The sequence below is a fragment of the Chrysemys picta genome, chromosome 4, assembly GCF_011386835.1.
Source record: "Chrysemys picta bellii isolate R12L10 chromosome 4, ASM1138683v2, whole genome shotgun sequence".
NCBI lineage: Eukaryota > Metazoa > Chordata > Testudines > Emydidae > Chrysemys > Chrysemys picta.
The window spans coordinates 148,024,355-148,047,541 of record NC_088794.1 but is presented as its reverse complement, the minus strand read 5'-3'; the positions used below and the strand labels follow the sequence as shown (position 1 = coordinate 148,047,541).

General features: G+C 48.9%; 1 protein-coding gene across 2 annotated transcripts; it reads left to right on the top strand.

Moving 5' to 3' along the window:
- Positions 1 to 4,991: 4,991 nt before the first annotated feature.
- PTGDR (prostaglandin D2 receptor) lies at positions 4,992 to 21,435 on the top strand. Of its 2 annotated transcripts, XR_006172435.2 has the most exons (3): positions 4,992 to 6,781; positions 14,459 to 14,522; positions 16,287 to 16,420. XR_006172435.2 is itself a non-coding variant. In XM_005290254.4 (2 exons), the coding sequence occupies exons 1-2, from the start codon at positions 5,963 to 5,965 to the stop codon at positions 16,482 to 16,484; spliced, it is 1,017 nt and encodes a 338-aa protein (XP_005290311.2). In that variant the 5' UTR covers positions 5,006 to 5,962; the 3' UTR covers positions 16,485 to 21,435. The 2 variants fall into 2 exon arrangements, 1 of the variants encoding a protein (XP_005290311.2); XM_005290254.4 differs by lacking the exon at positions 14,459 to 14,522 and having other exon boundaries at positions 5,006 to 6,781; positions 16,287 to 21,435.
- The last annotated feature ends 1,752 nt before the right edge of the window (positions 21,436 to 23,187 follow it).

The following is a 23,187-nucleotide window of genomic DNA, read 5'->3' as shown; positions in this document are numbered from 1 at the left end:
CGTTCTAACCAGATGCCAGAAGAAAAGATTGGGGGAGAGTAGTCAACAGCAAGAGGAGGTGGAGGGCAAAGGAGAAGTGATAAGGAGCTCTACCCCCACCCACTCTTCCAGCCTCCTGATGCTTTTGGGTCCTCCCGCATGGGTAGTTCCAGCATGGAAATGGAAATGAAGCTTGTCCCTTGCTCTGCCACCTACAGCGTTCTCAACTGCTGCTGTGAAACTGAGCAGCCGAATTAAAAAAGTATGGACTGGATGAATGGACTATAAGGTGGATAGAAAGCTGGCTAGATCGTTGGGCTCAATGGGTAGTGATCAATGGCTCCATGTCTAGTTGGCAGCCAGTTTCAAGCGGAGTGCCCCAGAGGTCGGTCCTGGAGCCGGTTTTGTTCAATATCTTAATTAATAATCTGGAGGATGGGATGGATTGCACCCTCAGCAAATTTGCAGATGACACTAAGCTGGGGGGAGAGGTAGATAGGCTGGAGGGTAGGGATAGGGTCCAGAGTGACCTAGACAAATTGGAGGATTGGGCCAAAATAAATCTAATGAGGTTCAAAAAGGACAAGTGCAGAGTCCTGCACTTAGGATGGAAGAATCCCATGCACTGCTACAAGCTGGGGGCCGACTGGCTAAGCAGCAGTTCTGCAGAAAGGGACCTTGGGGTTACAACGGATGAGAAGCTGGATATGAGTCAGCAGTGTGCCCTTGTTGCCAAGAAGGCTAATGGCATAGTGGGCTGTATTAGTAGGAGCATTGCCAGCAGATCGAGGGAAGTGATTATTCCCCTCTATTCGGCACTGGTAAGGCCACATCTGGAATATTGCATCCAGTTTTGGTCCCCCCACTACAGAAGGGATGTGGACAAATTGGAGAGAGTCCAGCAGAGGACAACAAAAACTATTAGGAGGCTGGGGCACATGACTTACGAGGAGAGGCTGAGGGAACTGGTTTCAGAGTAGCAGCCGTGTTAGTCTGTATCCGCAAAAAGAAGAACAGGAGGACTTGTGGCACCTTAGAGGACTAACAAATTTATTAGAGCATAAGCTTTCGTGGACTATAGCCCACTTCTTCGGATGCATATAGAATGGAACATATATTGAGGAGATATATATACACACATACAGAGAGCATAAACAGGTGGGAGTTGTCTTACCACCTCTGAGAGGCCAATTAATTAAGAGAAAAAAACTTTTGAAGTGATAATCAAGCTAGCCCAGCACAGACAGACAGTTAGATAACAAGTGTGAGAATACTTACAAGGGGAGATAGATTTCAATGTTTGTAATGGCCCAACCATTCCCCAGTCCTTATTTAAACCGGAGTTGATTGTGTCTAGTTTGCATATCAATTCTAGCTCAGCAGTTTCTCGTTGGAGTCTGTTTTTGAAGTTTTCTGTTGTAATATAGCCACCCGCAGGTCTGTCACTGAATGACCAGACAGGTTAAAGTGTTCTCCCACTGGTTTTTGAGTATTTTGATTCCTGATGTCAGATTTGTGTCCATTAATTCTTTTGCGTAGAGACTTGTCCGGTTTGGCCAATGTACATGGCAGAGGGGCATTGCTGGCACATGATGGCATATATCACATTGGTAGATGTGCAGGTGAACGAGCCCCTGATGGTATGGCTGATGTGATTAGGTCCTATGATGATGTCACTGGAATAGATATGTGGACAGAGTTGACATCGGGGTTTGTTACAAGGATAGGTTCCTGGGTTAGTGGTTTTGTTCAGTGATGTGTGGTTGCTGGTGAGTATTTGCTTTAGGTTGGGGGGGTTGTCTGTAAGCGAGGACAGGTCTGTCTCCCAAGATCTGTGAGAGTAAAGGATCATCTTTCAGGATAGGTTGTAGATCTCTGATGATGCGCTGGAGACAGCTCTCTAACACCACATTCTACAGGCCATTATCCTCTGATCCCACTGAGGATTACCTAAAGAAACTACACCATCTGCTAAAAAAACTCCCTGACAAAGCACAGGAACAAATCTGTACAGACACATGCCTAGAACCCCGACCAGGGGTATTCTATTTGCTACCCAAGATCCATAAACCTGGATATCCTGGACGCCCCATCATCTCAGGCATTGGCACCCTAACATCAGGCTTGTCTGGTTATGTAGACTCTCTCCTCAGACCCTACGCTACCAGCACTCCCAGCTATCTTCGAGACACCACTGACTTCCTGAGGAAACTACAATCCATCGGTGATCTTCCAGAAAACACCATCCTGGCCACTATGGACGTAGAAGCCCTCTACACCAATATTCCACACAAAGATGGACTACAAGCTATCAGGAACAGTATCCCTGATAATATCACAGCTAACCTGGTGGCTGAACTTTGTGATTTTGTCCTCACCCACAACTATTTCACATTTGGGGACAATATATACCTTCAAGTCAGCGGCACTGCTATGGGTACCCGCATGGCCCCACAATATGCCAACATTTTTTATGGCTGACTTAGAACAACGCTTCCTTAGCTCTCGTCCCCTAACGCCCCTACTCTACTTGCGCTACATTGATGACATCTTCATCATCTGGACCCATGGAAAAGAAGCCCTTGAGGAATTTCACCATGATTTCAATAATTTCCATCCCACCATCAACCTCAAGCCTAGATCAATCCACACAAGCGGTCCATTTCCTGGACACTACTGTGCTAATAAGCGATGGTCACATAAATACCACCCTATACCGGAAACCTACTGACCGCTACACTTACCTACATGCCTCCAGCTTCCATCCAGGACACACCACACGATCCATTGTCTACAGCCAAGCTCTAAGATATAACCGCATTTGCTCCAATCCCTTGGATAGAGACAAGCACCTACAAGATCTCTATCAAGCATTCTTAAACTACAATACCCACCTGCTGAAGTGAAAAAACAGATTGACAGAGCCAGACGAGTACCCAGAAGTCACCTCCTACAAGACAGGCCCAACAAAGAAAATAACAGAACACCACTAGCTGTCACCTTCAGCCCCCAACTAAAACCTCTCCAGCGCATCATCAGAGATCTACAACCTATCCTGAAAGATGATCCTTTACTCTCACAGATCTTGGGAGACAGACCTGTCCTCGCTTACAGACAACCCCCCAACCTAAAGCAAATACTCACCAGCAAACCACACAATCACTGAACAAAACCACTAACCCAGGAACCTATCCTTGTAACAAACCCCGATGTCAACTCTGTCCACATATCTATTCCAGTGACATCATCATAGGACCTAATCACATCAGCCATACCATCAGGGGCTCGTTCACCTGCACATCTACCAATGTGATATATGCCATCATGTGCCAGCAATGCCCCTCTGCCATGTACATTGGCCAAACCGGACAGTCTCTACGCAAAAGAATTAATGGACACAAATCTGACATCAGGAATCAAAAATACTCAAAAACCAGTGGGGAGAAACACTTTAACCTGTCTGGTCATTCAGTGACAGACCTGCGGGTGGCTATATTACAACAGAAAAACTTCAAAAACAGACTCCAACGAGAAACTGCTGAGCTAGAATTGATATGCAAACTAGACACAATCAACTCCGGTTTAAATAAGGACTGGGAATGGTTGGGCCATTACAAACATTGAAATCTATCTCCCCTTGTAAGTATTCTCACACTTGTTATCTAACTGTCTGTCTGTGCTGGGCTAGCTTGATTATCACTTCAAAAGTTTTTTTTCTCTTAATTAATTGGCCTCTCAGAGGTGGTAAGACAACTCCCACCTGTTTATGCTCTCTGTATGTGTGTATATATATCTCCTCAATATATGTTCCATTCTATATGCATCCGAAGAAGTGGGCTATAGTCCACGAAAGCTTATGCTCTAATAAATTTGTTAGTCTCTAAGGTGCCACAAGTCCTCCTGTTCTTCTTTTTGAGGGAACTGGGTTTATTTAGTCTGCAGAAGAGAAGAGTGAGGGGGGATTTGATAGCAGTCTTCAACTACCTGAAGGGGGGTTCCAAAGAGAATGGAGCTCGGCTGTTCTCAGTGGTGGCAGATGACAGAACAAGAAGCAATGGTCTCAAGTTGCAGTGGGGGAGGTCTAGATTGTATATTAGAAAAAACTATTTTTTTTTCTGGGTAAGGAATGGTGTTCCTAGCCTCTGTTTGTCAGCGGGTGGAGATGGATGGCAGGAAAGAGATCACTTGATCATTGCCTGTTAGGTTCAGTCCCTCTGGGGCACCTGGCATTGGCCACTGTCAGTAGATAGGATACTGGGCTGGATGCAGGGCCGGCTCCAGGCACCAGCTGAGCAAGCTGGTGCTTGGGGCGGCAGATTGTTGGAGGCGGCATTCTACCCAATCCTAGGGCGGCACGGCCGCTTTTTTTGTGTGTGTATGTGTGTGTGTTCTTGTTCTTCTCCGGCCGCCCTGTAGGCGCGGAGAACCAGAGCGCCCTGCAGGGCAGTCCTCTTCCTTCCCTCCCCACCGACCGGAGCGGAGCCCTCGTGGCAGGTGGCAGGAGGTGGCGCAGCGGGAGGGACTGTGTGGCAGCACCCCTGCTGTAACCCTGGCTGCCCCCTTCTCTCTCTCTCCCGCCCGCTCCCTCCCCCCCCCCGCCGGTCCCCCTGCACCCGCGCTCCGGACGCGCCGCAGGTTTTTTTTGCTTTGCCGTTCTGGCCGCCCTGGTTTTTTTGTTTTGTTTTGTTTTGTTTGGGGCAGCCAAAAAGCCAGAGCCGGCCCTGGCTGGATGGACCTTTGGTCTGACCCAGTACAACCATTCTTATGTTCTTATTATTAGGAGGGTGGTGAAGCACTGGAATGGGTTATCTAGGAAGGTGGTGGAATCTCCATCCTTAGAGGTTTTTAAGACCCAACTTGACAAAGCCCTGGCTGGGATGATTTAATTGGGGTTGGTCCTGCCTTGAGCAGGGGATTGGACTAGATGACCTCCTGAGGTCTCTTCCAACCTTAATCTTCTATGATTCTATGAATTTCACATAGCTACTCCTTGGCAAAACTATGCACAGCAGGGGAGGCACAGGAGCTGTCTTTCTGCAGACTCTGGAAGACATCAGTGCATCAATTCATATTCCGGAGTTTCTCTCTCCGACCACAAGGGCCACAGGTTGGTCCCCTGGGCCTTCCACCGCCCCCTCTGAACGTGCTGGTAGGGACTTTCCGCCCCCGGGTTAGTGGCTTTCTCCAGCCCGTCGGCACGATGCTGTGCGCGCTTCAAAACGAGAGCGAAACATTTACACAGCGCACAGACTAGAGCAGAGACCTGGGGGAAGAGGAAGCTGAAGTCACAGGCAAGCGAAAATGCCTAGTGTCAAGAGGGGTCGAAACCTTCCGCGGAGGTGGCAGGCAGCCGAGCAAGCCGCGCATGCAGGCTGATTGGATGGACGATTCTCTGCCTGGCGGTCCAGCCCCGTTACTCCGAGCCGCTCGGGAGACATCCCAGACAACTGGAGAAACAGGGGGAACGGGGGGAGCGGAGGCTGGGAGGCTGCATCGGGCCATGGGAGGGAGGGCTGGTTAAGCCTCCCATGGACCTCCCGGAGTTTTCCCTGGGATTTCCCGCGGGACCTCGCCCTGAGTCCGAAGGCGGCTGGAGCTGGAGCTGGCCACGCGTGGTTCCCGTCGCTCCACCGAGCCGAGGAGACAGAGGAACCGGGGCAGAGCGGCGGCCAGAGACGGAGCCCCGTGGTTCGCCCGCAGCCGGGCGCGGAGCCCCAGCGCCTGGGACGCCGCTGCTCTGCCGGGGGCCCGCTAAGGCGCCTGCCCGCCGCCCGAGGCTGCACCTGGCCGCCCCATCGCTGCGTTTCCCGGACACCGTCCTGCCCCGGCAGCGTGCCTGGCCCCCGCTCCCCAGCCACCCGGCACCTCCGTCCCCCCCGGCGGGGCTGGGCTTTCCCCTCCCCGTCCCGCGCGGGCTGAGCTCCCGGACCCTCCTCCCCGGGGGCCAGCGCCCCGGCCGGGCCAGGCTCTTCCCTCGCTCCCGATGGCCGCCGCCACCGAGTACAGCTGCCGGGACAGCCGCACCATCCAGGGCGGCGAGTCGGCGCTGCCCGGCTCGCTGCTGTTCAGCGCCGGGCTGCTGGGGAACCTGCTCGCCCTCTTCCTGCTGGGCCAGCAGCGGCTGCGGCGCGGGCGGCCCCCGCGGGCCTCCGCCTTCTACCTGCTGGTCAGCGGGCTGGCGGTGACCGACCTGCTGGGCAAGTGCCTGCTCAGCCCCATGGTGCTGGTGGCCTACGCCCGCAACCGGAGCCTGAGCGAGCTGTGGCCGGGCGGCGGGGAGCCGGGCCGCCTGTGCCAGCTCTTCGCCTTCCTCATGGCCTTCTTCGGGCTGGCGCCCACGCTGCTGCTGCTGGCCATGGCCCTGGAGTGCTGGCTCTCGCTGGGCCACCCCTACTTCTACCAGCGCCACCTGCGGCGCTGCCGCCGGGCCGCCGCCCTGCTGGCCCCGGCCGCCGCCGCCGCCCTGGGCGCCCTCTTCTGCGCCCTGCCGCTGCTGGGCTTCGGCGCCACCGTGCAGTACTGCCCGGGCACCTGGTGCTTCATCCGCATGGCCGGCGGCAGCGCCCCCGCGCGGGGCTACTCCGTGCTCTACGCCAGCCTGCTGGGCGCGCTGGGGCTGGCCATCGGGCTCTGCAACCTGGCCAGCATGCGCAGCCTCTACCGCATGGCCCGCCGCTCCCACCGCCGCAGCGTCCCCACCGCCGGCCGGGCCCCCGCCGGCCCGCGCATGGAGGAGCTGGATCATCTCGTCCTGCTGGCCCTCATGACCGTCCTCTTCACCGTCTGCTCCCTGCCCCTCATCGTGAGTACCGGCCCCGGGAGCTGGGGAGAGAGGGATGGGCGGGATGGGGTGGGGGGCAATTCTTGGTTAAGGCCCCGATCCTATAGGGCGCCCGTGTGCCCACCGTAACTGTGGCCATCCTGATCCCAAGGGCCGTCTTCCCACTAGCTTTGGGTCCCGCCGGAGTAACATCCCCCTCGCCCCAGTATAGCTTTACACCCTCCTTGCGAGGAGCTGGCTTGTTCCTGGTCCAGCCTCACCCCTGGTCCTAGCCTGGAAGCACTGGGCAGCGAGGCTGGTGCTTCTAGGGGCACCGGGCAAACGGGAGGGCTGGGGCGCTGTGTACCATTCAGGGGGTCCACGGCACTCCTGCCTCTCCACCTGCGGGGGTGTATTCTGCACCCAGGGTTTGCCACTGGGGAACACTTGGGTTTAAAATCACATCTATCCTGGCAACTCAGTTGTGAAGGGGCCTATTTCGAGGGGGCCTTTGGAGCGGGGGCTTTCAGGTGCAGCCAGGCAAACAGGGTTTTGGGACACACCAATCCTGCCAACACTGGGCCGTGAAGTCAAAGGAACTACGCCAGTGGGTAAGCGGTTGCCCACCATACCCACACAAAGGGGATCAAAGCTAGGGAGTGAAATTCTCTCCCCGCTGATGTTAATGGTTGGGATTTCCCATCCTGATTCCTCTGCCCCCTTTATATTCCTCAGGAGGGCAAAAGGGGGCTGAAAACTTAGCACCACTGCCCAGGTGTTAGCGGTGGTCAGGATGAGTGGGGCGAACCCCCTGTACGTATGCTTGCTGCAGTGAACAAATGCAATGGAGCAAGTGCAGATAAAGGCCCAGTAGCTCTAACTAAAAGGATGCGGGAAACTTGTTATCACTACCAGCCTTCTGGAACTGATCACTTTTGGGGCATTGTTCTTGGGCGAGGCGGATGCACAGAGGCACATGGGCTGATAAACCAGCGGAAGGCGCTGGGTGCTGTTGAAAGCTGACCAGGGCAGCAGCGACGGAGGAGGGTTAATTGTTTAGCTCCCTGCAACCTGAAATGGGTGGGTGGACCGAGTCTCTGTCCTTTGGCACTCCTGCTGACAGTCTCAGCAGAGATACCAAGGACTGAGTGGATAGGGACATTGATCTACCCTCTCAGCTCTGCAGTCCATGTTGAACCTTTTCTGGGGGAGCAATCTAGCACCTTTCCACCAGCACTAAAAACTTCTTAAGAGCAGACAAAGAAGGGGAAAAAAGAGTGACATGGGCACCACGAGGTGCCTGGATAGATTCTCCTCTTAAACTGTGGGTATGCTCTCACAGTGACCTTAAAAATGACACCTCCTTGCTCCATTTACTCTCTAAGCTCCGTGTCTCGCCTGTTTGAATCGACTAAGGAACCCCCCCAGTTACTCATAAAACAAGGGGCAAGTAAGGAGGTGAATCCTTTGCAGATTACATTGTGTCATGGTTATTACGACGCAGACAGTAAGACAGTGGCTTGCTTTCACTTCAGAGACAGTTATTAGAAACAACCGCATGTTGCCGCAACTCTTGCAAGCTGCACTTTTTCTGAGGCACTGTCAACAAAGCTGACAGCAAAAGCTTTCATTCCAGAGTCACACTGTTGCGTATAGCGTCTGAAGTATAAACAAGGCAACCTGACTTATGGTCAGGGAGATTTTGTGCTAAGCCCCAGAAAGATCCTATTTTGGTGAGTACACTGAGAAGTTTAGTACAAAGTTTCTGTCCATCAACCAACAAGGAACACCAATGTTTGTGTATTTTCAGAGTCACTTTTCCACCCGTACCCACAGTTTAAAGGAGACTCGAGTCTGTTCAGGCACATGCCCAATGTATTAACATTGTGAAAAATCTGAAACCTTCAATCAAGCATCATTCATCTCCCACAAATCACTCAAATCTTACCACGTTCTCCTCACATGCACCTGATTTCTTATGCGAGGGAGGTTTTCATGTCCTTTTTTCTCTCAAACATTATCCATTTTATTGATCCGTGTCTGCAGCACTGGATAACACTCTGAACTTCGTATTAACATGTAGCGTTTCGCAGAAGAAAGTTGGCTGTGCTAACTTAAGAACTACTCCTGCAAACAGTTATGAAATGGGCCACTCTCTTACCACTTCAAAAGTGATTTTTCCTCCCTTGGTATCCTGCTGTTAATTGATTTGTCTCATTAGGCTGACCTCACACTTGGTAAGGCAACTCACATCTTTTCATGTATTTATACTTGCTCCTGTATTTTCCATTCCATGCATCTGATGAAGTGGATTCTAGCCCACGAAAGCTTATGCCCAAATACATTTGTTAGTCTCTAAGGTGCCACAAGGACTCCTCATTAGTTATGCATTAGGTTACTCGTGTGAGTGCTCCCATATACTGCAATGGGGTTTAGGGTCACTCATGTTTTGGCTGTCCCTAAACCTCTGACTCCCAGAAGCTGGGATTAGACGACAGGGGATGGATCACTCGAGAAGTTGCCCTGTTCTGTTCATTCCTTCTGAAGCATCGGGCACAGGCCACTGTTGGAAGACTGGCAGGCGCGGCGCCAGGGTTTTTGGCACCCTAGGCGGGGGTCCTTCCGCGCTCCCGGTCGTCGTCGTCAATTCTGCGGCGGGGGGTCCTTCCGCGCTCCCGGTTGTCATCATCAATTCTGCGGCGGGGGGTCCTTCCGCGCTCCCGGTCGTCGTCGGCAATTCAGTGGTGGGGGGGTCCTTCCGCGCTCCCGGTCTTCGAGGCACTTCGGCGGCGGGTCCCGGAGCGAGTGAAGGACCCACTGCAGAATTGCCGCCGAAGACCTGGAGCGCGGAAGGACCCCCCACCGCCGAATTGCCCCCCCAAATCCTGGCGCCCTAGGAAGCGCCGGCCCTGAAGACTGGATACTGTGCTAGATGGACCATTGGTCCGACCCAGTCCGGCTTTTCTTCTGGCATTATTCATATGAGTAGGGTTACTACTCAGGACCGTATGGATTTAAATGATCAAGCCCTTATTTTCCATCCACAGCTTCACTTGTGTAAATGTGAAAGTACTCTGAAAACTGGCTTAATTCAGTAACCTATCTCATCCAGATCCATCACGTATCTTAACACTGTTGTATATATGAAAGTATGGTTTGGAGGGGAAAAAGCCATTAAATCAAAATGCAGTTACTTTAGTGCATTTGCCCATTAGTGCAGTTAAGGACATCTCAATATTCAAAATGTCTTTGTCAGTGATTTCCAGCTACAAAATCAAAACTAATCAAATGTGAGATCTTAACCACAAGGAGAGACTTAGGGGCTGAATTTGGAGGAAAAGATGCCAAAGAAACAAACCACATACACAATTTTAGAAGCTTTTATGTGGGTGGAAATACAATCTGGTAGATTTTATACCTTTAGTATGCTTCACCCACCTCCCATACCAGTCACCCCTCTTTAGCTCAGAGAGGTTTCTTTTTTTTTTTAAAGCATAATTTTGCAGGTAATCATTAGCCCTTTTGTTTCACGCTACAGGTTTTGAAGGAAACCATTATTTTAAAAACAAAAGGAGCATTGTGCTTGAGAGAATGGGTTGTTACCTATCATGCATAACAATTCTTTTGACCAGCCAAAAAGTTAATATATTTTTGGGGAGAGGGGATGTGATGCCACTTTGCATGAGCTGTGATCCATCCAGTTTAGTCAGCCAATTAGATTTCGCTACATACGTCAGACTAAAGTTTAGGATGTGCAGAGACGCATCTTTTAGCACCCAAACTACATTCTGGAACCTGTCTATATCACATATGCCATGTACTCCTGTGCAAGTTCAGACAGAGTATCGGAACTGATCTTATAATCCACAAACAGCTGGGGCAACGTAAATAGGCATCCAAAAGCATATACCCCATTGACAAGGCTGTTAATCAGCCAAGGATACCAGCTTTTATATTTCACATTCAGAAGTGAATACGCTGCACCTCCACTACACAGCGGCTACAGAAAATAGGACACATATTTCATAGCCTGGGTATCGTATTCCTCAGTTCTCTTTTCAGATTCATTGTATGCCCCAAATGTTTTTACCTAGAAAATTGAAATGGCCTCAACACAAAACAAAGAACGTTAAAGGTTTGCTAAGACCACAAAAGGGAGAAAACGCCCAGTTGAGGATCTTCCAAAGCCTATGCAGAATGCCCTGTCTCCTTATCAACGGGTCTGGGTGGTGTTAGACCCTAATTGTAAACATCATTGCTTTTGTGGTCTTGTGTTAGCCTGTTAATGGGAAAACCTTTCAGTGGGGTTTTTAATAGATACATTTATAGTGGTTCTCCAAGACAATAAACAGTGGTTAAGTGCTGTATTTCTATATGGACTTTCCTATCCTATCCTTTTTTAGAAAAGGAGACAAATATACAATGTGATGTTGCACGGCTACCCACTGGTAATTTTCCAGCTGAATAATACAGGTGGGATAAAGATCTTGTAAGAGAGTTCAGGAGTTTTGTTTTTAAAATACCTGTGCATTGCAAAGGGGAAAAAACATTCTTCTCCAAAGTATTGTTATGACTCCAGGATCCAAGTTGTCGGAGAAGTTTTAGCGGTCTCTGGGCAAAGAAGATAAAGCCCCTGAGCTGCACAAAAATACCATAATCTCTCCTTCAATCTGAACAGTGACTAAAGAAATAGAGCATGACCCTGAATCTAGTGAAAGTAAAAAGTGGGCAGTGTCTGCTTCACGTAAATAGTGATTATTAAATTTACAAGGGAAAGTCAACACCGCACACCCAAACTAAGCCAAAGAAGCACTTTGAGGAGCGCATACGCTCTCATGTGTTTACATGTGTTTTAATTTTTTTCACCCACTTTCCATTATTATTATTTATTTGTTTTGTGGTCGTTCCTAGGAGCTGTAGTCATGGGCCAGGGCCCACAAATGTGCTAGGTGCTGCACAAACACAGAAAAAGACAAATCTCTGCCCAAAGAATTTACAGTCTAAGTACTTAGAATCATAGAACCACAGGGTTAGAAGGGCTTTTTTAGAATCTAATCCCCTTCTGTGTATCCCTTCTACACTTCTGCATCTCAGCAGGAAATCACATGCCTCTGCAAAGTAAAACAAAATGACACCAGGCTTTAAAGATATTTAGACACCCATCTGTACCATTAGGCACCTAATTCTGTGAGAGCTAGGCACCTTTGAAAAAAATCTCACTAGGTGCCTCTCTGCATCCAAATGCCTTTAAAAATCTGTCCCTAGATTATGATGCCAGCCTCCAGTCCAGTTGTCACGGACTCACAGATCGTGCCCACCCTTGGCCCCGTGCGGTCCATGGGGGGTGCCCCTTTTAGTGAGACAGCCCTTCTCGGGGGTCCACTCTCTCTCGGGGTCAGGCCCCTCCACCTCCTGGATCCGCACCTCTCAGAGCCCTAGCACACCTGTTTCTCGCCGTAGGCCCCCTCGGGGAGTCCACTCGCTCTGGACCCCCCGGGCCTCCACCCCCAAAGGGGTTGATGCCACCCTGTTCTCTAGACCGGAGTGACTCTCAGCCAGCATGAAACAGGAGGGTTTATTGAGAGTTGAACACAGCACAGGAAACTCTCAGGGCCTCAGGCCTGGCCTCCCTCAGCCCAGCACATCCCAGTCTCTCTGCATCCAGGTGGGCTCTGCCTGCTCCCCCTCTCCAGCCCAGAGCCCCCCTGCTCCCAGCTGGGCATCTGAGATCACCGGCCCCAGGCCCCGCCTCTGTCCATTGTCTTCTCTCCAGGTAAACAGGGTTGTAAACCGGGGCCTCCTCTCCTCGCTTCTGTCCTCTGACTGGAACCGGCTGGTTAGGTCACTGGGTCCTCACTCTGCAGCCCATTGTCCGCCCACTGGCCAGAACTGGCTGCGTCTCCTCAGCTGGGCCTCCAGGTCGCCAGGTCACCAGTTGCTGGGGTATCCATCCTCCCGGCCATCGGCTGGGTCCCCGAGTCCTCTGTCCGATCTTCTGCAAAACACACTCCCTCTGCCCTCACCTCGTTAAACCAGTAACACCCAGGGAAACTGGGTCCCACCCCCTCCACATGCAAACCATTGAAACTCCACAGAAAACAAGAAAAACCCCCACTTTGTCACACCAGTTCTACCTGATTCTGATCACATTTATGCCACAGAAAACTCTGCGTAACTCCAACAAAATCAATAGAGTTATCCAGGATTTACTCTGAGGTGCCTGAGGGTTTGTCTACACCTGGAGCAATTTAGGAATAGCTATTCCAGCATAATTCCATGCGTAGACAAGCCCTAAGACCATAATAGAACTCAAAGGTGATACATTACTGTGTCCACAAGGGGGCACTCTTACTGCACAGTAATCATCTTAATACTAAAACATGCGAAAACCGTTAATTTTTGGAGATGATGACTTCATAGTAAAAATGGAGTGTATTTTTTTAAAGCAACATTGAAGTTTCAAATCATTCAATGTTGCAAATCTTTAGTTACTATAAACACAACAGAGACAAGGTGGGTGAGGTGATATCTTTTGTTGGGCCAACTTCTGTCGGTGAGAGAGACAAACTTTCCAGCTACACAGACCCGAAAAAGAGCTGTGTGTCAGCTCGAAAGTGTCTCTCTCTCGCCAGCAGAAGTTGGTCCAGTCAAAGATGTCCCCTCATTCCCCTTGTCTCGCTAATATCCTGGGACCGACATGTCTACAACACCACTGCATATAAAACCCAGCACATATACGATTATGGAATAGGTACATTAAAGGAAAGTCTCAAAATAATAGGCTTCATTTTTCTTTCACACCGATTTTCCACCAGTGTTGTTCCATTGATTTCAGTGGAGTTGCTCCTGATTTACACCCATGTCAGTGAGAGGAGAATCGGGTCCAATATGTTCATTTATGTAGGAATGAAAAACAATCATCCCAATCCCTAGATTGGAGGCACTACAACATTTGGACTCTTTGCAGTCTCCATTCTGCCACTGTCTTGCACAGAGGTATTTTGCAATGATCAAAATTCAAAAAGCGATTTTAGCTGCCTGCCCAGAGAGCTGTTGCATGCCACAGAAGCAGACCAAAGATGACACGACATTTTATACATCCGGGAGGAGAAATGAATCCAGCCTTAACTCTGACCCAAGAAGCATCGTTATGAATTCTTTCAACACGTACATCACTGGGTTGTTTTTATAAACACAGTGTACACGATAAATGTACCTTAAGGATGGAGATGCGGAAAGAGTTCGTTGAACTCTTGCAGAAAGTGTTTCTACGAGCACTCTCACGTAGCCTAGAAAGGATTAACGCTAAGTCGGGCCCACATGCAAAGTTTAAGGCCCCCTTTCCGAGGTTTTGCTCTCTTCCCTCAAAAACGTTCTCAGATGGTTCACCCACAGACCAGTAGTTGTCTGCAGAGACCTGACTAGACACACGCTGCTAGCTCTTCCTCCTCATTTCCATTGCCTAAGTGTTTGCAGGATTGGGACCTCACCTTGCCATTTAATGCAACCAGCGACGGGATTTCCTGATCCATTAGCAATCCCGTTAGTCAGAGGATTCTCCAGATGACCTAATTCCTGAGCTCAGGTTTTGCCGCTGCATAGACTTTCTCTTTGTGCTGCCTCAGAAAGAAGGCTGTTTCCTTCCCCAGCTGCCATGCGTCCCTATGATCCGCCATGTTTGCTAACACTAAATAGTTCCTTATACGTTCTCTTTCCCAGTAGTTCTGTTTCACAGAGATGGGGCCTGATCCTCCTCGCCCACCAGGGGAAAAATAAATCACAGGTAACTCGATGGACGTTAAGAGAGTTACGTGAGTGCCAAGTGAAAGGAGAATCAGGGCGTATCATGCCTTTCATTCAAGCATTTAAGGCTTCACAAATATGGGGTGCTGTTATTCCCTATGTTAGGGACAGATAAAGTCTAGTTCACATCCTCAGCCTCTGTGTCACAGGACCGGGATGTGGCAGTCCCGCCCAGCTGTTGGCAGCAAGCCCAAAGGGGCTGGGGCTATGATCTGCTAAGACTAGAGGCGCCAGGGCCCAGCCCTCACACGCCCTGGCACAAATTAAGCCCTGGAGTCAGCGCAGGAGTCGGGCCGAGCCCCAGGGGTGGTCAGTGCCCAAGGCAGGGATCAGAACCAGGTTACCTGGAATGAGCCAAGGCAGGGACAGCCAGGGGCAAATCAAATGCTTTGAGGCGCTGTCTCTTCCCACCATCATGGTGTAGCCCATCAGCTGCTTTGCACTGCGCTGCCGGGGATCCCTGATCCAGGGAAATCCCAGGATGGTATAAAGCTGCACGTCAGCCACTCCCCTCACCCAGGTGGGGCACGTGTCAGAGCACACAGCACGCTGCCTGATCCTTGGGCAGACCAGCTCTCCTCAGGGGACTGCTCCAGCGGCTGTTACCTGGAGCCTTCCTTAAAGTTGCCTTTAGTTATGCTGGGGACTGCTGTGTTTCCTGGCGGCGCCAGGATCAGAGGAAGGCAAAGGTTGCTTAGAGCCGCCTTGCCCTCCCCAGCTCACCCCAGCTGTGGATCTAGCCTGGAGAAACTGAGGCACAGATAGTTTGGAGAAACCAGTTTATTTCCATCTTAGGAAGCAGCCTTTACACGTCCTTTAATTTGGCACAAAAGTGCGTTCACGTAGGAAGGGCAAACCCGTCCTCTCAGATCGGTATGTCTGCTGATGACATCCAAGGCCCGTGACTTGGAGGGGGGGAGGGATAGCTCAGTGGTTTGAGCATTGGCCTGCTAAACCCAGAGTTGTGAGTTCAATCCTTGAGGGGGCCATTTAGGAAACTGGGGTAAAAATCTGTCTGGGGATTGGCCCTGCTTTGAGCAGGGGGTTGGACTAGATGACCTCCTGAGGTCCCTTCCAATCCTGATATTCTATTCTATTCTATTCTATTCTATGACACCAGGGCCTAGACTAGAGATTGAATGGGGGCACTGATTAGTTGCCAGCACACAGCCAGAAATATGGGCCCCCTTCTTATCTCCTGCAGTGCAACACCACTGATTTCCGTGGCACTAGTCATGTGCAACGGAGATCAAAATCAGGCTGTTTTCCTCATGAAACATTTAGTTTATCAAAACCCATCTGTGTTAGCCTTCAAAGCTAGCCCCGTGTACCTTAACTATAATCCACTGGGCACACTCCTGTGCTCACTTGCACACCAGCTACTGAGTTCGTAAGTTGTTAAACAACTAAAACGTATAGGACCAGATCCTCAATTGGAACCACTGGGCATAGCCCCATCACCAGCTGGGGATCTGGCCCATGAAGTGTAATTACGTGCTCAGAAACGATTATTTTGTTGCCTGATCCCAGATTGGTTACTGACTGATTCATCTGCCTGCCCAGTTGGTTTTAGTTAAGCTCGATGTCAATCTAAGCGAAGCGCAATCTCCGAACGAAACATGTGCCGATTCCGTGCTGGAAAGCAGTCGAGTACAATAATTGAATGTAGGGAGTTTACTCCAGAAGGGCTCTACTTTATTGCCAGCGCTCAGCTTTTATAATCAGATCTTTTTATTTCAAACAGATCCGTGCTTATGTCGGAGCGTTTGCCACTAACCTTGATGAAAAGGCAGACCTGACGGCCCTGAGGTTTCTATCTGTGAACTCCATCGTGGACCCCTGGGTGTTCATCATTTTCAGGACATCCGTTTTTCGCAAGTTCCTACATAGGGTTTGCAGAAGACTGAATTCTAAAAAAGCCGCGACGCCTCGGCTGTTATGAACTAGGCACTGAAGCTGCAGCGGTGAAGAGCTTTCTGCTTTCTTTGATAACTCGAATCGAAGGAATATTGTTCCAGGAATTGTTTACATAATCAAACCGATCGCACTAATTATGCCAATGTTGTGGCTCTTCTAGAAACACTGTAAGAAAATATAAGAATGTATTGCGGGGAAGGTTAAGTGCCTTAGCCGTTCTGCTGCGGACATGCTGCACAGAGAAGAAGCATTCCTCCATTATTGCATTTTTGCCTTTCCTGGCACAGACTGGAACTGAAAGTTTGTGGTCATGTGAGTAACAGTGAATCTTACGAAGTGACAGCACTCCGCTACCCAGAGAACTTTGTAAAAAGAATATGTTTGTGGTATAAAGTGCTGCTCTCTGATCTTCGGGCCCGCCCGATTCGCCACTCCTATCAGAGTACGGCCCCGATCCTGCAAGATGGGGCCCGTTGCCTTTGGGGTTTCCCATTGATTACAACAGGCTGCAGGCAGACAGACGTGTCTACCCACAGGGATCCGCTTGGAGGATCAAGGCCTAAATCAGGAATCACCAAAGTCTGATAGGGAAAAATAAAACTCTTCATTTGAAAAAGAAATAAAAGCCGTGTGTAGTTTCTTGTAGCTGCCTCCCCACCCCAATAAATCGATCTTGTCATCCAGTAGCCAGATAGTATCCAACACACAGTACATACAGCGTCAGACCCAGCAGTAATGATTCTATAGGCTTGTCTGCACTGTCGTGTCAGCTCCAGGTATAACTCGAGTGCAGCCCCAACTCCACGCGCACACACACAAACCTCTAGCCTGAGCGCTTGAACACAGGCGAGGGGGGGGAGGGCCTGACCCTCCAGTGCTGCTCCCATTCAAGCTAGTAATGCCGTGGGGATTAAGCTATTAGGGGCTGCTAATACAAAGGCTCTGTGCTGCTGGAGTGTTGTTTTGCAGTGTGACGGCTCTCGCTGGGGCTAGTAGATAACGCTCTGCAGTGGAAGACGAGCCCTTTCTCCTGCCTTAGATTTGCACAGAGAACTCGTTCTGGTGGTAGAGACAAGGGGAGTCCTATGTGCAGAACTCCTGCAGTACCCGGCCCTAAGGGAACCTGCAGAGATCTACCCCATGAGTGTATCATAGAATATCAGGGTTGGAAGGGACCTCAGGAGGTCATCTAGTCCAACCCCCTGCTCAAAGCAGGACCAATCCCCAGACAGATTTTTGCCCCAGATCTCTAAATGGCCCCCTTAAGGATTGAATTCACAACCCTGGGTTTAGCAGACCAATGCTCAAACCACTGAGCTATCCCATCCCATCCCAACCCAACCCAACTTAACTTAACTTAACTTTGCTCTTCTGAGTAGTCTGTGAATAAAGTTACGCAGGGAGGTAAATCTTTGCCAGGTTGGGTCTTAAGACAGTAATCAGGCTTGCAGTGGAGTTATGCATTTACATTTATATACTACAACTGTTCAAGTGCTTTAACTATTCATTGGGGACAAACAAAGGCTGAAAAATATATTTTAGAAAGCAACATCATGTTGCATTGTACGGTTTGTTCAATAAATTATTCTTTAGCCATCATTGAGATTTATACCTAGTTCGTGATTTCCATTGTTTGGTAAACAAACATCACTGATCTTTTGCTTTAACGATGGAAGTTTATTCGACCCGGCTGGGAATTATTGTTCTTACCTGATGCATTTTAGAGGGGCCCTCTCCAAGGTATAGTACAACCTTGACAAGTTAGGGTCATGTCGGTCCGATAGCTAGTTGGCTCACTGCAATTATTTTAATACTATCTGTTTGGCAAAATCACCTGATGATTACCTGTTCTGTTCATTCCCTCTGAAGCACCTGGCATTGGCCGCTGTCGGAAGACAGGATATGGGGCTAGATGGACCTTTGGTCTGACCCAGTATGGCCATTCTTATCTTCTTAAAATAAGCAGCAATTTTATGAGAAAAGGCCCAAATGTTCAAAATGGGAGCAGCTGTGAGAACAAAAAGGTCATTTAAACTGAGGTTTGGTCTCCTCCCATGTCACATGTATAACTGCCATTAATGCTGATGCGAGTTACATACATGTATCAAAGACAGAAACAGCCTTACAGGAATATTTAGAACATGAGACCACGCAGGTATTATTGTGGTACCTGTCTGGTAAAGGGTGTGTTTCAATCTGTGTTTACTCGGCTAATCTAGACACAGGTGCAGTCAGGTTTACTGTCGTATCATGTGATATTTATTCTGCTATATCTGGGCTGGAGTGAGAGTTTTTACAAGGAAAAAACCTGTGCAAATATTTATTGTGAAACTTTGTACCTTAAGAGAAGAAACTTGATGTAGCTGTTTCACAACAGGCTGGGGAAGACTTGTCACATTCCCATAGTCTACGAAAGATTGCTCTTGGCGTGCATTTCAGCAGGAGACTTCCGGGGCCTCGCCTCCTCCCCAGGCTGGAAGAAAGTCTATCTTTGTCTAGGGCCCAGTGATGAGATAATCCAGCCTTGATGGTGACCCAGCTAGAACCTACCCACACCCCACTGGCAGGTCAGGAAACACTGTTGTAGACAAGCCCTCTTCAGGTGGTACTTTTCCCTCTGAGTAAATGCTAAACCCGTGCCCCAGAATAGAGACGGTGAGCCCTAGTGGATTTAGAAATGATTAAAGGAAATACATCCACAGTTACATTAGATAAGGGATATAAACCATTTTGCTTCAGGGGATCTGCCAACTACTAACTGCCTGGAATTAGGAACAAGCTTCTCCAATGGACCAATTATCTGTTAATTGTACACTGCGGGGTTTCTTATTTTCCTCTGATGTGTCTGATAAAAGCCATTGCCAGAATCATGATACTGGAGTAGATGGGTCACTCAGCGATCTGGCATTTTCCTTCCCGTGCTTGCGTGGCGTTAGAAGAGACAAACCAGAGGTACTCAAAGACCTTTGAGCAGCGCCCTACCAAATTCACGGTCCATTTTGATCAATTTCACGGCCAGAGGGTTTTTAATTGGTCAATTTCACGTTTTTAGATGCTTACATCTGAAATTTCACAGTGTTGTAGTGGGGGGTCCCAATCCAAAAGGCGCCCAGAGGTGGATCTGATCTCTCCCCAGGAGCGGCCGTGCAGGGGAGAATGTTTCTGAATGTTTCAGAGTAGCAGCCGTGTTAGTCTGTATGCGCAAAAAGAACAGGAGTACTTGTGGCACCTGAGAGACTAACACATTTATTTGGGCATAAGCTTTCGTGGGCCATCTTGATTATCACTACAAAAGTTTTTTTTTCTCCTGCTGATAATAGCTCATCTTAATTAATTAGGCTCTTAGAGTTGGTATGGCTACTTCCACCTTTTCATGTTCTGTATGTATATATATCTCCTTCCTGTATGTTCCATTCGATGCATCCAATGAAGTGGGCTGTAGCCCACAAAAGCTTATGCTCAAATAAATGTGTTAGTCTCTAAGGTGCCACAAGTACTCCTGTTCTTTTTGCTGAATGTTGTAGCTCATTCCTAAAATCACTCTGGTGTCTCGCATTCCATCCTCGAGGTGGCAGCATTTCACCAATTGGTGAAATAGGAGTGGATTCTGCAAACCCGTCAAGTATAGTGTTTCTAGGTTCATTGAAATCTGTGGGCCTCTGTGCAGCAATAAACACTGTGATCAGTAGGAAGGGTTTGTAAGGTTGGGCACCATGGGGTACAGTCCTTCCTGCTACAAGATGCTCTAAAAATGTAACAGTAAAGAGGACTCCAAAGAGACAGATTTTTAAGATATTAGTGAATAGTTAATCACCTGACCAGGGAGTTGAACCTTGGACCCTCAGATTAAAAGCCTGATGCTCTGCCAACTGAGCTCGTGGTGTGAATGAAATCCTGGCCTACTTAGGTCAGCCCTTTATTTACAAATGCCTACTACCAGAGGTGAGCAGTAAGGCTAAGATCTAGTCATGGGTATTTATAGGAAAAGTCATGGAGTGGTCGTGAATTTTTGTTTATTGCCCATGACCTTTCCTATAAATACCCATTACTAAATCTCTGCTCTTGGGCCCCTCTGCTCTGGGGGGGGGCCCTTGCTCCAGCGGTGGGGGCTGACTAGCCCCGGTGGCCCGCTGCTCCGAGGCCCCCAGGGACCACTCTCCCGATGGCCTCCAAGGCCGCCCCCGGGCCACTGCTTTGGCCGCACCTGGGATGGCTGCTGCTCGGGTGGTCCCCAGGGCCAGTGGCGCCAGCCGCACCAGCCACTGTTCGGGGTGCTCCCCAGGGCCAGCAGTAGCCAGTCCAGCTGGCCCTGGGGCCACTCCAGCAGCAGTAGTGGAAAAGTCACGGAATCCGCGACCTCCGTGACAGAATCGCAGCCTTAGTTATCAGCCATAAAACTCCAGTCTAGCTTGAATCCTGGGGCATAGAATTTCAGTCCAGAGCAACTTTTTACTACCCAAAACTTGGGAAAAACACTGGTCTACAATTTTTGAGAAGTCGTCAGCTTCAGAGATAAAATGTGCTATTTATTATGTATTTTGATGTGCTGAATTCAAATATGACAATTAAAACAACTGATTGGCTACTGTTTCTAAGATATTTAAGTTTTTACATTTTACGTCTATGTATATTGTGTAGATAGTAGAGTTTTAATCATAAATTGTAAACCTAGGTCTTTTCATGTGTTTGTGGTTGCTTTACATGATAATATTTCACCTGTCCTGTTTATGTAACACTTTAAAAATCAGCAAAAGGGTTATATAAATAAAATTTATTATGAAACAAAAGGCAAAAAACTATTATGTACATAGTTTACTCCTATTCAGTGTCTACTCGGCGCTTCTTGGCTTGTCTCTTGTATTCATTAAATGGAGCATCTCTTGTCACTGTCCAGCAATAGTCTGCAAGCATTGATGGGCTCCATTTGCCCTGATAGCGTTTCTCCATTGTTGCAATGTCCTGGTGAAATCGCTCACCGTGCTCATCGCTCACTGCTCCGCAGTTCGGTGGAAAAAAAGCTAGATGAGAGTGCAAAAAATGTATATTTAGTGACATGTTGCAACCAAGGCTTTTGTATGCCTTGAGGAGGTTTTCCACCAACAACCTGTAGTTGTCTGCCTTGTTGTTTCCGAGAAACTTTATTGCCACTAACTGGAAGGCTTTCCATGCCGTCTTTTCCTTGCCACGCAGTGCATGGTCAAATGCATCATCTCGAAGAAGTTCACGAATCTGAGGACCAACAAAGACACCTTCCTTTATCTTAGCTTCACTTAACCTTGGAAATTTTCCATGGAGATACTTGAAAGCTGCTTGTGTTTTGTCAATGGCCTTGACAAAGTTCTTCATCAGACCCAGCTTCATGTGTAAGGGTGGTAACAAAATCTTCCTTGATTCAACAAGTGGTGGATGCTGAACACTTTTCCTCCCAGGCGCCAATGACTTTCGGAGTAGCCAATCTTTCTTGATGTAGTGGGAATCTCTTGCACGACTATCCCATTCGCAGAGAAAACAGCAATACTTTGTGTATCCAGTCTGCAGACCAAGCAAGAGAGCAACAATCTTCAAATCACCACAAAGCTGCCACTGATGTTGGTCATAGTTTATGCACCTCCAAAGTTGTTTCATGTTGTCATAGATTTCCTTCATATGGACTGCATGACGAACTGGAATGGATGGCAAAACATTGCCATTATGCAGTAAAACAGCTTTAAGACTCGTCTTCGATGAATCAATGAACAGTCTCCACTCATCTGGATCGTGAACGATGTTGAGGGCTGCCATCCCACCATCGATGTTGTTGCAGGCTACACGATCACCTTCCATGAAGAAGAATGGGACAAGATCCTTTTGACGGTCACGGAACATGGAAACCCTAACATCACCTGCCAGGATATTCCATTGCTGTAGTCTGGAGCCCAACAGCTCTGCCTTACTCTTGGGTAGTTCCAAATCCCTGACAAGGTCATTCAGTTCACCTTGTGTTATGAGGTGTGGTTCAGAAGAGGAGGATGGGAGAATATGTGGGTCCTGTGACACTGATGGTTCAGGACCAGAAGTTTCATCCTCTTCCTCTTCCTCGTCTGACTCAAGTGAGAATGATTCTGGTGCATCAGGAACCGGCAGTCCTTCTCGGTGGGGTACTGGGCGTATAGCTGATGGAATGTTTGGATAATGCACAGTCCACTTTTTCTTCTTTGACACACCTTTCCCGACTGGAGGCACCATGCAGAAGTAACAATTGCTGGTATGATCTGTTGGCTCTCTCCAAATCATTGGCACTGCAAAAGGCATAGATTTCCTTTTCCTGTTCAACCACTGGCGAAGATTTGTTGCACAAGTGTTGCAGCATATGTGTGGGGCCCACCTCTTGTCCTGATCTCCAATTTTGCAGCCAAAATAAAGGTGTTAGGCTTTCTTAACCACAGTGGTTATACTGCGCTTTTGTGATGCAAAAGTCACTTCACCACAAACATAGCAGAAGTTAGCTGCACTGTTCACACAAGTACGAGGAATCTCTGCTCACTTTGGCTAAACAGAAATGTGTCCCTTTGCAAAATCAAACACGGACAAATAAGAGAGCACGACACTGTAGGATTTCTAGAGCTGATATAGGGCAATTTGTTCAGCAGAGTGATGTGAGCTTTGTTATGATTGCATCATCCATGACTTCTAGGAATGACATGATGCAATTCATATCATGTATGACGCAATACCAGCTTCAGATTGCA

What these genes read in the sequence shown, in the direction of transcription:
- PTGDR (XM_005290254.4), top strand. Translation starts at nt 5,963, where the DNA reads ATGGCCGCCGCCACCGAGTACAGCTGCCGGGACAGCCGCACCATCCAG. An exon ending in TCTGCTCCCTGCCCCTCATC is followed by an intron (nt 6,782 to 16,286) that starts GTGAGTACCGGC and finishes TATTTCAAACAG; the next exon opens with ATCCGTGCTTATGTCGGAGC.